General features: G+C 45.0%; 1 protein-coding gene across 1 annotated transcript in view; it reads right to left on the minus strand.

Annotated features, from left to right (window-relative positions):
* Positions 1-18805, minus strand: part of LOC148515402 (protein kinase C delta type-like) — a 40044-nt gene that overhangs the window by 3766 nt on the left and 17473 nt on the right. Inside the window, exons 3-5 of the mRNA XM_088480118.1 lie at positions 9037-9207; positions 8011-8102; positions 1641-1703 (exon numbers count right to left, since the gene is read on the minus strand). Coding sequence (XP_088336244.1) covers positions 1641-1703; positions 8011-8102; positions 9037-9207 — 326 coding nt within the window. The remainder of the gene's footprint in view (positions 1-1640; positions 1704-8010; positions 8103-9036; positions 9208-18805) is intronic.

An 18805-nucleotide genomic window follows, 5' to 3' on the forward strand; every position in this document is an offset into this window, starting at 1 on the left:
GTGTTTAAATTTTATTTACAAACTATAACAATATCACTATAATAATTAAATGCATTTTTATTTTCTATGAAACATTTTTTTTTTCCCTTTAAATTACCTTTAATTGTTCGTTATTAGACAGATTTTTATTTTCTACAATTTTAGTAGCTCTTCAGGAGGTTTAATTTTTCTAAAGTAGCTCACACCTCAATTAACGTTGGAGACCACTGGTATAGACAGTATATGATCTACATTTTAAGCATCATAAGTGACTAAGGTTAATTTGCAAATGTGGTAAATGCATCTCCCGGAGAACAAAGGACTTTTGCACATGGCTGCATCATTGCATTCCCATGTTATGGGGCAGCAGCAAGGACCATAACCTAGATGTATACCTCATGTGTGGTTAGTGAGGAAATAGGGGAGATTGTGTAATGTGTTAGCAGCACAGGTCTGTATTATGTGGTGTGGCTCATACATAATATCATTGTGGTCCTTAGAAATGTAAACCTGGTTTGTTGTTTCTCTTTTTTTAACCCTTTCAGTAGTCAGTAAAAGTATTGTGTCTGTGTGCATAGAATATGCCCTCCCTGTGTATTTGCACTTACACTTATGTAGTTATGTAGTGTAAGATCACCAGAGTTTAGGGGAGAAACCTATATAGGTCCACATACACCAGTAGCGCAGATGTCACTTTCCCACATATCTATACTGACCTGAATATCAGCTTTCAAGGAACCTTATTACATAACTAAAAGGGGCTCAGTGCAGAATGCTCAACACAATGGGTGCGCTTATAGTCATATCCAGTAATCACATAACTATTTAAAAAATAGATCATTATTTATTACACATAATAAAAGAAGATAATAGTCAAAAATCTTGCAATTAATAATCACACACACTGCAAATATACTTAATCCCTGGGGACCTTTATGCTTCTGGACATCAATTCCACCTGACAGTAAGCTTACAATCTATATAAAGAGACAATTCTTAGAATGGCTAAACCAGGTTGGTTACTTTAAAGCGTTCTGCACTTTTGGAAAATTGAAAGCTGTTGCATTTGGCCCTAAGACTAGAAAGCAGTAAACTAATAAACTAAGAGGCATGACTGAGGCCCTGATTCAGAGCTGGACGCTCTTTGTGAGCGCTCGCTCTGAATCAGGGTGTTTTTGTTCCCCCCCCCCCCCCCCCTCCAGGCCGCTCGCTAAGCTGTGGGTGACCACCCACAGCTTTAGCGGGCGGCCTGGCGATGAGACCCTTGTGATAGGGTCTCCATCCACCGCAAGCCCCAGTGAACTTCCTGGGGCAGGCTTCCCAGTGAACGCCTCCGTTTGTCCAGCCACCCCCCCTGCACGCCTACAAAACGGGGCGAGCTGTCAATCACAATCGACAGCAACCCCGTCTTGTAGTGAGTCCCGCAGTAAGTGAAAATTCACACGCTACGGGGCTCGTGCGCGCGCAGTGCCAGCTTGAGAGCGCTATGGGCTCGCTCGCGGGTCTGAATCAGGCCCAGAGTTAGTGATTATGTGTTAGGGAGACTATTAAGCAAATAACTTCCATTGTAAGAACAGTTACTTCTGGGAAGAATATGTACATGGTAATTCCGGAAGTGACATTTCTTCTGTATAATAAAATGAGGGAGAAAATGTAGATACCGGTGTATGAAGCCCATGTCATGGAGATACTGTAGTCCGGACACCAACTCTGCAGCGTAGAATCTGTGACAGAAGAAATGTAAAATGTTAAAATACAGGTTGAGTCTCCCATATCCAAAATGCTTGGGACCAGGGGTATTTTGGATATTGGAATAGTCCGTATTTTTGAATATTTGCATAAAATAATGAAATATCTAGGGAATGGGCCCCAAATCTAATCAAAGAATGCATTTATGTTTTATATACACCTTATACACACAGCATGCCGGTCATTTTATAGAATATTTTCAATAATTTTGTGGCTCAAACAAAATTTGTGTACATTGTACCATCAAAAAGCAAAGATTTCACTATCTCAGTCATGCTAAAAATATTCCGTATTTCGGAATATTTGGATATGGGAGACTCAACCTGTAGTGTAAACTACCAGATCCTGACCTGTGTGAGAATAATTCAGATGCACAATTAGTCATCTACATGGAAGGTGTATCCTATTCACAGGACAATTGGGAAGGTGTCAGCAATCCTGAGGACTGTTATACAAATGTGCACTAATATAACTGTGGCAGAGATAGAAGGCACTCAATGACTATTCAGCAATGTAATCAGTCTTGATAAAGGAGCTTTTATACTCCGTAAGGTTGACTGTACTACAGACAGTGGACCTCATTCAGAGTCGGTCGTAAGCGGCCGATCGGTCGTACGCATCCGATGTTTCCTAACCACGCTTGCGCACGGTTAGTTGTGCGCATGTGAGTACGAGGCTTGATTGACGTGAAAGGCCGTTTGTGGGTGTTGACGGAGTGGTGGTCTGAAAACGCAGGCATGCCTCAGCGTTTTGAGTGCGTTTTAGGGGCGTACATAAATTACCTGCTACGACCTACATAGAAGTCCAGAAGTAGTAAAATGTCACTCTGCTAGCAGGTTCGAGGCCTGGCTGATCATACAGCTTGAGGTTGTTTACTTGCTCTCTCAAGCCCCAGAGTACAATCGATACTATCGAATGTTATTGATGTTAGGATTGATGTTTCTATTTTGGGCCACACAATGCAAGCAGCTAATAATCGTTTGTTGAAGCTAATAACACTGCTAATTGGCTTGTAATTGATTCAGCTGCGTTTGCATTAGCGAATAATAAGAATACATAAATTTCATGGGGATGGCTTTTTATGCTTTTTTTTTTTATTTCTTTTTGTAATTTGCATTATTTAGCCTGCACCAGTCTTTTCATATCCTCTGCTATTTCAATACCTTGATTAACCATGTATATTTTTCATTATTAAATCAGACACAATTTCATTAGTTTGTTCAATATGTTTTTTTTTTTTTTTTTCCAAGAATATATATATTACATTTTTTTGCATTTGGCAGCATGCAAAAAATAGAGAAATTAAAAAAAACAAAAACACTTTAGAACAGTAATTAAATAATTGTCAACAAGCTAGTAACAAGCTGATCGATAGAGCATGGAAACATGACTTGTGGCCATCAACACAACACAAGCGGCCGCAACCATCAGAAGAAAATTAACATACAGCGACTGACAGCGATTGACACGATTGCTAGCTGATATCACTCGCTAACTAGCTAGAGGAGGTGCTTTGTTCATGGGCGTCACTTTGGTTGCGACCGACTGGCCGTTCCTTTTTCAGTTTCTCAGTCGTTAGGCGTACGACCAAGCGGCCGCTTACGACCGATTTTGAATGAGGTCCAGTGTCTGTGTTTTCATTACATTGCTGAAGAGTCTTTTGCTGGGTACACACTGGACGATATATTGGCCAATTTATTGATTGGCCAATATATCTGGTGGCCGTCGGTCATTGTGTACAGACGATATGGCTGTGAATAAAGGGCCTGATTCAGAGCCGGACCCTCTGACAGAGCGCTCGCTCTGAATCAGGGTCGGCCTTCTGTGTTTATAGAGCGGCCTCCTGGCCACTCTATAAACACCCACAGCTACAGCGAGCGGCCAGGAAGATGGTCGCGATGGTCAAGACCATCGCGAACATCGGGCTTGCCACGAGACCCTTGTGGTAGGGTCTCTTTGCCGCAAGCCCTAGAGTGCATTCGGCTCTACCAGAGCCGAAAGCACTCCCACTGACATCACTTGTTCATCTGGGCAGCCACTCCCCTGGCCCGCCCACCAAAGGGGACGTGCTGTCACTCAACATCGACAGCACACCCCCTTTGGTACGAGACCCGGAGCGACGGTTTGCCTGTCGCTATCCGGGTCTCGTGCATGCGCACGACGGAGCTGGCTCCGTCGTGCGCATGCGCATTGGGCCACCATCGACCCGCTTGCAAGCGCATAGCGCTCGCGAGCGGGTCTGAATCAGGCCCAAAATCGTTCACAGACATATCGCATTGACCGTGCTGCACAGTTAATGGACAGATATGTCTGCAGCAGACTTGTCGACATTTAGCTCCCTCCTTCCGGGAGGGAGGTGACGGGCTTACAGAGCAGAGGGCGTGGCACGTTCAAACTGGGCGGGACCCGGCAGTGACTCGTCATTGGGGGCGGAGCATGGGGTGTGACAGCGCAAATTGCGTAATCGTGGCTCCACCCCCTCTTCACAATGCCGATATTAATGGCATTGTGGAGCAGGTGGCGGAGCCACGATGACGCAAATCGCGTCACCGCCCCCTACGCGCTGCCGGGCTTTATACTTACAACTGCGGGGGGTGCAGACACGTCGCCGGAGGTCGGGAGACTTGTCTGCCTTCCCAGGAGGCCGGGAGCGGCACCCGATTTTCAGGAGGCTCCTGGCCAAATCGGGAGGGTAGGCAAGTATGGTTTGCAGACATATCTGTCCATCGGCAAATGTGTACGAGCGGTCTGCAGACCGCTCTTGCACACACAGCGGCAGCCGCGGGGAGGAGCCTCCGACCCGCCTCCCTACTAGCGGGACCCGTGGCTGCCAGATAGATGATGGCCGTTCAGTGTGTATGAGCGACCATCATCTAAAGATACATCTGCCGATCACTCGATCTGCAGATATATCTTACAGGTGTGTACCCACCTTTTGAGTGTCTTCTATCTCTGCCACAGTTATATATATTATTTATATGTTATATATTTCTTACTTGTGATTCATTGTTTTGTTTTTTTATATATATTTAAATGCACAGTTCTTAACATATATATTTCATTTTTAAACATTTATAATGAGCTGCTTTTACAACAAGCGCAAGATATTTATTTTATTTTTTTATAGTACAGGTAATGTCAGTGATGGCATAGTACAGGTAAGGTCAGTGATGGCATAGTACAGGTAAGGTCAGTGATGGCATAGTACAGGTAAGGTCAGTGATGGCATAGTACAGGTAAGGTCAGTGGGGCCATAGTACAGGTAAGGTCAGGGGGGCCATAGCGCAGGTAAGGTCAGTGATGGCATAGCGCAGGTAAGGTCAGTGATGGTATAGTGCAGGTAATTTCAGTAAGGGCATAGTACAGGTAAGGTCAGTGAGGGCATAGTACATGTAAGGTCAGTGAGGGCATAGTACATTTAAGGTCAGTGGGGGCATAGAGCAGGTAATTTCAGTGGGGGCATAGTGCAGGTAAGGTCAGTGAGGGCATAGTACATGTAAGGTCAGTGAGGGCATAGTACATTTAAGGTCAGTGGGGGCATAGTACATTTAAGGTCAGTGGGGCATAGAGCAGGTAAGGTCAGGGGGGCATAGAGCAGGTAAGGACAGTGGTGGCATAGTGCAGGTAAGGTCAGGGGGGCCATAGTGCAGGTAAGGTCAGTGGTGGCATAGTATAGGTAAGGTAAGTGGTGGCATAGTGCAGGTAAAGTAAGTGGTGGCATAGTGCAGGTAAGGTCAGTGGAGGCATAGTACAGGTAAGGTCAGTGGTGGCATAATACAGGTAAGGTAACTGGGGGCAAAGAGCAGGTAAGGTCAGTGGTGGCATAGAGCAGGTAAGGTCAGTGGTGGCATAGTACAGGTAAGGTAACTGGGGGCATAGTGCAGGTAAGGTAAGTGGTGGCATAGTGCAGGTAAGGTCAGTAAAAGGATAGTACAGGTAAAGTGAGCATGGGCATAGTACAGGTAAGGTCAGCAGGGGCATAGTGCAAGTAAGCTCAGTGGGGGCATAGAATAGGTAAGGTAAGGTCAGTGGCGGCATCAGGAGCGTATCTAGACTTGTGCTGTCCGGGGATGTTGTGTGTGTGTATATATGTATATATATATATATATATATATATATATACTGTATATATACACACACACACATAAATACACACACACTTGTATGTTTACATATATATTTATATATACAGGTTGAGTCTCCCATATCCAAAATGCTTGGGACCAGGGGTATTTTGGATAACGGAATATTCCGTATTTTGGAATAATTGCATATCATAATGAAATATCTTAGGAATGGGACCCCAATATACACACAGAATGCATTTATGTGTTATATACACCTTATACACATAGCCTGCAGCTCATTTTATACAATATTTTCAATAATTTTGTGGCTCAAGCAAAGTTTGTGTACATACATGAAATAAATTTATGTTTCATTTACACCCTATACACACAGCCTGAAGGTAATTTTATACCATATTTTTAATAATTTGTGCCTTAGACAAAGTTTGTGTACATTGAACCATCAAAAATCAAAGGTTTTATTATCTCAGTCATGCAAAAATTATTCCGTATTTCGGAATATTTGGATATGGGAGACTCAACCTGTATATATATACACACACACGTGTGTATATATACAGTATATTTATATATATATATCTATATATACACACATATATATATATATATATTTATACACACATATATACAGTATATATATCTATATATATACGCGAGGAGGTTCGGTCCGGCACTCCTTCATAAAACAAATAACTTGCTCCGGTGCCCTCAGTGAACGCTGACATTCTAGAACAAAAAAGGCTGCGGCACTCTGAGACTTATTGCAAGATAAATATATGAAATAGTGTCACATGAAGCAAACCAACGTTTCGGAGCGATAAGCCCCTTTGTCCACACCTTGACAAAGGGGCTTATCTATATATATATATATATATATATATATATACACACATACACACATATATACAATATGTATGCATATATATATATATATATATATATATATATATATACATACACACACACACATATATATATATACACATATATACACACATATAAATATATACACATATACACACATATAAATATATACACATATATATACATTACATATATATATATATATATATATATATATAATATGTCCTTGATGATAGCATACCCTCGTACTCCTCTAAGTCATCTACTGTACCTCAGACACCCTCCTCCCACACACATAACCCCAAGCATCGGTTGAGCAACCTACTGTACTTGTGTCTGTCTGTAGCCAGGTCCGACTCCGTAGAGAGCTGGTGCGGGTCACTGGGAAGGGGGCGCGGCCTAATCACGGGAGGTATGGCCACGCCCCCTTAGGGGGAAAACAGGCTTTTTGCAGCATAGTGCGCGTGTCATATATCCGGTTCCCCCGGCTCCAAGCGGTGTGAATAGAGGTAACCTGAGCAGATCACTGAGGCTGCCTGCCTGTGTACAGTGGCTGTGTGTTACGGGGGGCGATCGCCCTGATCGCCCCCCTCCCCTGGATCCACCACTGGGCGGCATAGTGCAGGTCAGGCCGTGGGGGCATTGTACAGGTGAGGTCAGTGGTGGCATAGAGCAGGTAAGGTCAGTATGGGCATAGTGCAGGTAATGTCAGTGGGGGCATGGTAGGTAAGGTCAGTGGTGGCATAGTGCAGGTAATGTCAGTGGGGTCATAGTACAGGTAACATCAATAGGGGCATTGTAGGTAATGTCAGTGGGGTCATAGTACAGGTAATGTCAATAGGGGTATTGTAGGTAAGGTCAGTGGTGTCATAGTAGGTAGGCTCAGGGGGACCATAGTGCAGGTAAGATCAGTAGTGGCATAGTACATGTAAAGTCAATAGGGGCATAGTAGGTAAGATCAGTGGTGGCATGGAGCAGGTAAGGTCAGGGGGACCATAGCGCAGGTAAGATCAGTGCTGGGACAGTGCAGGAAAAGTCAGTAGGGGTATAGCGCAGATAAGATCAGTGGCAGTATAGTGTAAGTAGAGACATAATAAAAGGAGATGAATGAGTGGAGAGGGGATAAATCAATGTGATAATCAGTAGTGACAGTGCTGGTATAATCAGTAATGTAAATATAATGGTGTTAGTAGTCTGACCTGACAACTGTTCTACCTCTGCATGTATTATTATAATGTATCTCATTCTCACACTGTAATCTCCTATGTCTGAGATTTTCTCTCACACACAATTACTCTGATTCTCGGCTCAGCTCATTGATAGATCTTACGTTGCAGCGCTGGTCTCAAGGCAGCCTCTTCGGCACAGGAGCTGGTGTAAGTCTCCCCTACTGGCGTATTCCATCACGAAACCAAAGATGTTCTATCAGAGGACACAGACAGTACAGTCACAATAATCAACAACCTCTTACAGAGTGACTACTGTATCTCATTATAAATGTGTGGGGAAATTATTTTAAAGCAAGCTCTAAATATGTATTTAGCCATTCTTCCCATGGCAATAAAACATACTATGATATATATGTATAAATCAAGTCGCAGGTGGCACTCACAGTAGCATTCACAGCAAGAATAATAAACAGGCACAGGAGGAAATCAGTTCTGCACATGTATAGTGGGTGTGGTGCCATATGGACACTGGTAGGTGGGTGGCAATGCCACTGGGGCTCTTTTACCACTAGGGAGTGGGGGGAGTGATGCCACTTGTGATCTATTCCCACTTGGGGATCTCTCTCCACTTGGGAATCTATTGCCACTGGTGGGTGTATGGGGAATTATGGACACTGGGGGACACCCCGTAGGTGCATTTTTTGGTTAATAACATAGTTAAATGTTTATAATAAGATGCTCTTGACTTCATCATATATTTAAAACATCAACAATTTTTCATAATGGTTTTGAAAAAAATAATTGTCATTTGTTAGGTGTCAGTCTTGAAAATAGTCCCAGAAATACACCGACCTAGTTACACGTTATGGGAGTCTCTAACATGGGGAAGATAGAAATGTTACCATTGTGCAGTTTGGCACATCCTCATGACATGCCTTGTGCCTGCTGCATTGTGTCTCTCCCTACGTAGCCTCCATTCTCATACACATAGATTGGCACAAGTTATAAAAGCTGTCAGACAGACCTTAGATACATTTTACATATATAGTTATTTAATTTATGCTTTCTGATTGATTGTGCAAAATCCTCAGGAAGATTTCCTCAGGCACAAAAAACAGAAAGTTTTACATGTATGACCTATTCCTAATACAGCACCATAAGGCTCAGCGTTACACTCATGGTAATACCTTGGTCTGGACAGTGAGCAGGCTGCGGATAAGGAAGGGGCTTCCTGAGGCGACATGAAGAGCTCTTCTCTCCACCTCAGCTCTCTGATCTTCTGCTCCCGACCGGCCTCTGTTGTTCAAGATCTTTATTGCCACCTTCCTCTTGCTCACACTGTCATACGCCAGCAGTACCTGTGTGTGACAGGTATAGAGTTGTTACATGGTCAGGGGGAAAAATGGCAGCTCATATGTATATATTAGTGTATTCGGGATACATGTGATGTGTATATTAGGGACACATGTGATGGGATATAGAGACATTAGAGGGTCAGGGGTACAAATGGCAGCTCATATGTATATATTAGTGTATTAGGGATGTATGTGATGGGATATAGAGACATTACGGGGTCAGGGGTACATAGGGCAGCACATATGTATATATTAGTGTTAGGGATGTATGTGATGGGATATAGAGACATTACGGGGTCAGGGGTACATAGGGCAGCACATATGTATATATTAGTGTTAGGGATACATGTGATGGGATATAGAGACATTAGAGGGTCAGGGGTACATAGGGCAGCACATATGTATATATTAGTGTATTTGGGATACATGTGATGGGATATATAGACATTAAAGGGTTGGGGTATATAGGGCAGCACATATGTATATATTAGTGTATTAGGGATACATGTGTTGGGATATAGAGACATTAGAGGGTCAGGGGTACAAATGGCAGCACATATGTATTTCTACATCAGGGTCCATAGGGCATCGACAGGATACCTTGTGGTATAGGTGATGACGTCTGGCATCGGGCACCACAGAGTTAAGTTTCAGCCTCCCAGGATGCACTAGGGTCTCCCTCCTATACCCCGCCCCCGAGCCAAGGCATCTCAGTTTTGTTTGGTGCCCGGCCTGAGTCGGATGCACCTGTTAGAGGGAGGCTAAGAATAGCCCCTGAAGTTTCTTCAATGCAGCTGTGGCTGCACATCTGGAAGTACAGCATGGACAGTCAGTGCTGATGTCCATGCTGTCTTCCCTACACCCCCGCCGGTACCAGAACGCCGGTACCGATCCGGGGATGCTGGTAAGCATCTGGGATCACAGCTAGCGGTGACCCCAGATGTTTGGGACCATGGCCGGATCCAAGGGGGCAGCCGGTAAGCTGCGAGGTGCCGCGGTGGGACCCTGCTGAAACATGGTCCAGAGTCCCCAGGCAGGGGGCTCCCTGGGGACTGGCTGCAGCGTGGAGCCAGGTACCTAACCTGCGCTTCCACTACCCCTCTGGGACAGCGGACCGCGGCTGAGCGGTAGTGCTGCGGCGTCCCAGGGGTTAATTGCATGCCAGGGGAGCGCGCCTTCCCTGTACACAGCCAGCGCCTCCCCCGCTGCACACAGCCTCTCTGCACTGTGCTGACTGGCCCTGTGGCAGCGCTGCTCCCCCAGGCCGGCCTCCTCTATGCTCCTCGGTGGCCATCTTTACAAGACGCATGGTTAACACTGCTGGAAGCTTGGGAGCTGTGGCATCACGGTCTGGGTCCCCCGGTATACCTCTCCTCTGTTTGGTTCAGGTCTGTGTATGCAGCGCTACCAGGCTCCGTATCTGTGTAGTTGATTATCAGCGCTGTTAGTGTAGGAATTGATTTTCTTTGCATTGTATGTGACTTCTGCTAGCGCTGCTGCCTGTACTTTCATTTTCTACTGTGAGCCTTTTCACTGTCCCTGATCTTTTTCTGCTAAAGCCCTTGCCGTGCGGTGATTGCAGGGTGGTCTCACACTATACTACAAGTATCAGTGAGAGGGGTCACATACTTACCATCATTTCTGGAGTGACTTTCCTCTCCAGCCTATGTGTACTACTTTTAAGGTACCAATAGCGGAGGGGGAGGGTAGCGCGGAGGGGCTATGTCGGCAGTGTTATTTATTGGCGCGGCCAATTACTGTCACGGCTTACGACCCTCATGGGCCAGTTAGCTCCGCAGCCTGCTTTCTCACAGATGGGTTTGTCCCAGCAGTCAGTGGTGTCGTCACCCATGCAGGGTTTTCCGAGACAATTGATGGTACCACACAGTCTCCCTATTTCCCCTCCCCAGGTTTCTCAGGAGCCTGCGTGGGTTCATTCTCTGACAAGTTCTGTACAGCACTTGACGGATGTGTTACAAGGGGAGTCTGTGTTGCGGCCACATAAGCGGTCGGTGGCGTCTCTGTCCGCTCCTTATAAGGATGACGACGTGACGTCTGATGATGGGGAGATTCTGGATCTTTCGGACCAGGAACCTCTCCGTACTAAAGAGTCGGACGCTAGGTCCAAGGTTTATATTCCTGGACTTATTCGGGCAGTCCACACAGCTTTAGTGATTGAGGATGAAAATCCTCCGGTGTCAAGATCTAAATATGCCTTTTTTAAGAATATTAAGGGTGACGCCACAGTGTTTCCTCTTTCGGGTCAGTTAGTGGACCATTTAGAGGAGGCGTGGAAACATCCGAGCAAACGGTATCAGCCTCAGAGGCGTTTGGCGGTGGCTTATTCGTTTGCGGATAATTATTTTTCTAAGTGGGAATGCCCTCCACAGGTGGATTCTCATGTGACACGCCTAGTCCGAAGTGCCACATTGCCCATGTCTTCCTTGAAGGATGCTACGGACCGTAAGGTTGAGATCTGCCTGATTTCTTCAGCGGCTGTAGCTGCTCGTCGCACCTTATGGTTGCGATCTTGGAAGGCGGACGCTGATTCCAAGAAGGGCTTGGAAGCTTTGCCTTTCAATGGAGAAGTCCTCTTTGGTCCGGATCTGGACAAAATCGTAGCCACGCTGGCGGCAGCCAAATCGGCATGTCTTCCGTCTGCTGCGGTACCTTCTGGTTCAGGTACGTCGTCCTTTCGGCCTTACAGGGCCCATGGTATGCCTAAGACGCAGTCTTTTTCCAGACAGGCTGGCCCCAAAATATCGGCCAAGCCCCGGAAACAGGCCTGGAGTACCAGACATCCGGCCCCTAAGCCCGATGACAAGCCTGCGGCCTGACGGTCCGGGCCTCCCTTTGGGGGATTCCAAAGTGGGAGGCCGCCTGCTGCAGTTCGCCCAGTGTTGGTCGGTTACCACGACAGACACTTGGATTCTCGAGGTGGTTTCTCACGGGTACGCCCTCTCCTTTCGGCACAGGCCACCGTCTCGATTCTTCACCACGGGTCTTCCATCAGACCGGAATAAAGCCATGGAACTGCGGAAGGTTTTGCACATTATGCTCCAGGCTGGAGTTATAGCGCCTGTTCCATTCTCCCAGAGGGGCCTGGGTTTCTATTCCAATCTGTTTTTGGTGCAGAAACCCAATGGGTCGTATCGTCCGATCCTCAACCTCAAAGCACTCAACAAGTCTTTGCGGGTGCCGAGGTTTTGGATGGAGACCCTACAGTCCATCATTCTGGCGCTGGGACCTGGGGATTACATGGTGTCGTTGGACATACAGGACGCTTACCTGCATGTCCCTATTCTTTTACGCCATCAGCAGTTCCTCAGGTTTGCAATCCGCAACGACCACTTTCAGTTCTGGGCGTTACCTATTGGGCTGGAGACAGCACCACGTGTATTCACCAAGGTGATGGCGGTCATGGCGGCTTCCCTGCGGCTGCAGGGAGTCCGCATGTTGCGTAATTGGACGACGTTCTGTTGGTGGCAGGATCTCCAGAGCTCCTTCTACACCACTTGGACCTGACCATTGTACTACAATGGCACGGCTGGTTGATAAACTGGCAGAAGTCCACCCTGATCCCGTCTCAGAAGATTCTGCACCTCGGAGCCTTATTGGACTCCGGACAGCAAAGGATCTTTGTGACGGGGGAAAAGATCTCTGCCTTGCAGTTGAGGGTGCGCAGTTGTCTGCAGAATCGCCGTGTGTCTCTGCACTCGGCGATGAGGTTACTGGGCTCCATGGTGTCGGTCTTCGACATGGTGGAATATGCCCAGTTTCACTCCAGACCTCTGCAGCAATTGATCCTGTCCAAATGGAATGGACTGCCTCAGAGTCTAAAATCCCAGACGATGGTGCTCACTCCGGAGGTTCGCCTGATGGTTGCAGACGACCCATCTCAACAGGGGTTGTCCGTTCTGGGTGGCTAATTGGGTCCTGTTGACAACGGACGCCAGCCTTCGGGGCTGAGGAGCTGTCACGGGTCCACACTTGTTCCAGGCCAGATGGACTCAGGCGGAAAAGGAGCTTCCGATAAACATCTTGGAACTCTGTGCCGTTTTCAATGCTCTCCAGCAGGCACAGCGGGTTCTCCAAGGTCACCCCGTGCAGGTCCAGTCGGACAACGCCACCACCGTGGCCTACATAAATCGGCAAGGAGGTACCCGAAGTCGGGCGGCACTCGTAGAGGTGTCCCGCATCCTGGTCTGGGCGGAGCGCAATTGGATATAGAGACTTTAGAGGGTCAGGGGTACAAATGGCAGCACATATGTATATATTAGTGTTAGGGATACATGTGATGGGATATAGAGACATTACAGGATCAGGGGTACATATGGCAGCACATATGTTTATTAGTGTTAGGAATACATGTGATGGGATATAGAGACTTTAGAGGGTCAGGGGTACAAATGGCAGCACATATGTATATATTAGTGTATTTGGGATACGTGATGGGATATTAAGACATTAGAAGGTCAAGGGTACAAATGGCAGCACATATGTTTATATTAGTGTATTAGGGATACATGTGATGGGATATAGAGACATTACAGGGTCAGGGGTAGAAATGGCAGCACATGTATATATATTAGTGTTAGGAATCCATGTGATGGGATATAGAGACATTAGAGGGTCAGGAGTACAAATGGCAGCACATATGTATAAGTGTATTAGGGATACATGTGATGTGATATAGAGACATTAGAGAGTCAGGGGTACATAGGGCAGCACATATGTATATATCAGTGTATTAGGGATACATGTGTTGGGATATAGAGACATTAGAGAGTCAGGGGTACATAGGGTAGCACATATGTATATATTAGAGTTAGGGATACATGTGATGGGATATAGAGACGTTAGAGGGTCAGAGGTACAAATGGCAGCACATATGTATATATTAGTGTTAGGGATACATGTGATGGGATATAGAGACATTACAGGGTCAGGGGTACAAATGGCAGCACATATGTATATATTAGTGTTAAGGATACATGTGATGGGATATAGAGACACATACAGGGTCAGGGGTACATATGGCAGCACATATGTATATATTAGTGTTAGGAATACATGTGATGGGATATAGAGACTTTAGAGGGTCAGGGGTACAAATGGCAGCACATATGTATATATTAGTGTTAGGGATACATGTGATGGGATATAGAGACATTACAGGGTCAGGGGTACAAATGGCAGCACATATGTATATATTAGTGTTAAGGATACATGTGATGGGATATAGAGACACATACAGGGTCAGGGGTACATATGGCAGCACATATGTATATATTAGTGTTAGGAATACATGTGATGGGATATAGAGACTTTAGAGGGTCAGGGGTACAAATGGCAGCACATATGTATATATTAGTGTTAGGGATACATGTGATGGGATATAGAGACATTACAGGGTCAGGGGTACATATGGCAGCACATATGTATATATTAGTGTTAGGAATACATGTGATGGGATATAGAGACATTACAGGGTCAGGGGTACATATGGCAGCACATATGTATATATTAGTGTATTAGGGATACATGTGATGGGATATAGAGACTTTAGAGGGTCAGGGGTACAAATGGCAGCACATATGTATATATTAGTGTTAGAGATACATGTGATGGGATATAGAGACTTTAGAGGGTCAGGGTACAAATGGCAGCACATATGTATATATTAGTATATAAGGGATACAGAGAAATATAGAGCTGTTAAAGTGTTAGGAAGGACATCCTGAAGAAGCCGTTGGGTAATATCAGAAAGAGGAAAGAAAGAGTTTAAAACTTAACTTTAATTAAACTTGATAATAACAGTTTCAAAAGATACAGCAAAGTAATTTAAAAACATTTATCATATTGATTGTTGTAACTGACATGGGACCGTATTCAATTAGCAGCGAAAACTGACTTTTTTTTCACCATTGTCGAAAACGGCTGTTTTTCAACAAAAAAAGGCGATATTTTCGCCAAAAAACAGGCGAAAATGTAAGTGGCGAAAAAAAACTGGAGAGAAGTTTTCTCCATTCCAGACCAGGCGAAAAAAAAATGGAAAATCCCTATTTTTATCATTAGGAGGCCTGTCCAATGGGTTCTGAAAGAAATAACCACATTCTTAGCAAAATCTTGGGATTTTGCATTTTTTTTTAGCCTGGTCTGGGATAGAGAAAACTTTTCTCCTGTTTTTTTTCGTCAATTGCGTTTTTGCCTGTTTTTTTGGCAAAAATATCGCCCTTTTTTTGACAAAAAATGACAGTTTTCGCCTATGGCAAAAAAACGTCCGTTTTCGCCACTAATTGAATACAGCCCTTAGTAGGAAACAGTGTATAAGTGTATTCTGCATGCCAAGAGATATATATGAATACTGCTGATGTCTTATACTATTTGTGTTTTTCACAGTCTTAAGCTGGCCACACACTAGACCAACTTTCATCCAACCATCCAAATAGTTGATTGGTTGGAATGAAAATCTGGTAACGTATGGGAGTAAATGATAATCAGCAATTTGCTCCTAAATGCCAGAAAACAGATGGAAATGGGTACATAGGGCAGCACATATGTATATATTAGTGTTAGGGATACATGTGATGGGATATAGAGACATTACAGGGTCAGGGGTACATAGGGCAGCACATATGTATATATTAGTGTGTTAGGGATACATGTGATGGGATATAGAGACGTTAGAGGGTCAGAGGTACAAATGGCAGCACATATGTATATATTAGTGTTAGGGATACATGTGATGGGATATAGAGACATTAGAGTGTCAGGGGTACAAATGGCAGCACATATGTATATATTAGTGTATTAGGGATGTATGTGATGGGATATAGAGACAGTAGATGGTCAGGGGTACAAATGGCAGCACATATGTATAAGTGTATTAGGGATACATGTGATGGGATATAGAGACATTACAGGGTCAGGGGTACAAATGGCAGCACATATGTATATATTAGTGTTAGGGATACATGTGATGGGATATAGAGACATTAGAGTGTCGGGTACAAATGGCAGCACATATGTATATATTAGTGTATTAGGGATACATGTGATGGGATATAGAGACATTACAGGGTCAGGGGTAGAAATGGCAGCACATATGTATATATTAGTGTATTAGGGATACATGTGATGGGATTTAGAGACAGAAGGTCAGGGGTACAAATGGCAGAACATATGTATATATTAGTTTACAAGGGATACATGTGATGGGATATAGAGGCATTAGAGGGATGGGGTACATAGGGCAGCACATATGTATATATTAGTGTATTAGGGATACATGTGATGGGATATAGAGACATTACGGGGTCGGGTACATAAGGCAGCACATATGTATATATTAGTATTAGGGATACATGTGATGGGATATAGAGACATTAGAGGGTTGGGGTACATAGGGCAGCACATATGTATATGTTAGTGTATTTGGGATACATGTGATGGGATATAGAGACAATAGAGTGTCAGGGGTACATATGGCAGCACATATGTATATATTAGTGTTAGGGATACATGTGATGGGATATAGAGACATTAGAGTGTCGGGTACAAATGGCAGCACATATGTATATATTAGTGTATTAGGGATACATGTGATGGGATATAGAGACAGTAGATGGTCAGGGGTACAAATGGCAGCACATATGTATATATTAGTGTATTAGGGATACATGTGATGGGATATAGAGACATTACAGGGTCAGGGGTAGAAATGGCAGCACATATGTATATATTAGTGTATTAGGGATACATGTGATGGGATATAGAGACATTACAGGGTCAGGGGCAGAAATGGCAGCACATATGTTTATATTAGTGTATTAGGGATACATGTGATGGGATTTAGAGACAGAAGGTCAGGGGTACAAATGGCAGAACATATGTATATATTAGTTTATAAGGGATACATGTGATGGGATATAGAGACATTAGAGGGATGGGGTACATAGGGCAGCACATATGTATATATTAGTGTATTAGGGATACATGTGATGGGATATAGAGACATTACGGGGTCGGGTACATAAGGCAGCACATATGTATATATTAGTATTAGGGATACATGTGATGGGATATAGAGACATTAGAGGGTTGGGGTACATAGGGCAGCACATATGTATATGTTAGTGTATTAGGGATACATGTGATGGGATATAGAGACATAAGAGTGTCAGGGGGACAAATGGCAGCACATATGTATATAGTAGTGTGTTTGGGATACATGTGATGGGATATAGAGACATTAGAGGGACAGCGGTACATAGGGTAGCACATATGTATATATTAGTGTTAGGCGGTGGCGTATGTATAATGGGTGCAATGCCCCGGGTCCAGGGGGCCCCGCGACGCACATCCTGAACGCATATTAGTTTAAACTTTCCTGTCCGTGGTACCGCGTCGGGTGTCAGCACTGCTCAGAACACAGGAAAAAGGCCGCCTGTTCTGTGCATGTGAAGTAGACTCCGGGCACACTCTAGTGCCCGGAGTCTACTAATGCTCCGGTGGCTGGACAGCCGCATCAGTCGGCAGGGAAGAGGAGTAGCGGTTCCCGCACAAGGAGTGCACACAGTCCCCCTCCTCTCTTAAGACGCCCCTGGTATTAGGGATACATGTGATGGGATATAGAGACATTAAGAGTGTCAGGGGTACAAATGGCGGCATCAGTATGAAATACAGCCGGCCAACATGGCCGGTGGTTCGATTCCCGGCAGCGGCAGCCCGACAGATGAACAGATTCCGGCAGCAGCAGCCCGACAGTGCTGGAAATCCCGATCGTCCTCAGGTAAGTTATAACTAACCCAACCCCCCTAACCCTCCTTAGGGGTGCCTAAACCTAACCTCCCCCCCAAGTGCCTAACCCTAATCCCCCCCTGTAAGTGACTAACCTCCCCCTTCCCCGCTGCCTAAACCTAAGTCCCCCGGGAGGGTGCCTAACCCTAAGTCCCCCCCTGGGGTGCCTAACCCTCCATCCCCCTAGCCTAACCCTAACTCTCCCGGGGGGTTGCATAACCCTAAGTCCTCCCCGGGTGCACCAAACCTAACCTCCCCCCCCCCGCGGCTGTCATTTAACCCACGCCGGGATAAAGCGGTCGGGAAACGGGCTGTCGTGATCACGTCAGCTGATTTCCTGATTGCACCCCCAAATGGCAGCACATATGTATACATTATATTAGTGTTAGAGATACATGTGATGGGATATAGAGACATTAGCGGGTTGGGGTACATAGGGCAGCACATATGTATATATTAGTGTATTAGGGATACATGTGATGGGATATAGAGACATAAGATGGTCATGGGTACAAATAGCAGCACATATGTATATATTAGTGTTAGGGATACATGTGATGGGATATGGAGACATTACAGGGTCAGGGGTACAAATGGCAGCATATATGTATATATTAGTGTATTAGGGATACATGTGATGGGATATAGAGACATTACAGGGTCAGGGGTACAAATGGTAGCACATATGTATATATTAGTGTATTAGGGATACATGTGATGGGATATAGAGATATTAGAGGGCATGGGGTACAAATGGCAGCACATATGTATATATTAGTGTTAGGGATACATGTGATGG

The sequence above is a fragment of the Taudactylus pleione genome, unplaced genomic scaffold, assembly GCF_031769625.1.
Source record: "Taudactylus pleione unplaced genomic scaffold, aTauple2 ptg000250l, whole genome shotgun sequence".
Lineage (NCBI taxonomy): Eukaryota > Metazoa > Chordata > Amphibia > Anura > Myobatrachidae > Taudactylus > Taudactylus pleione.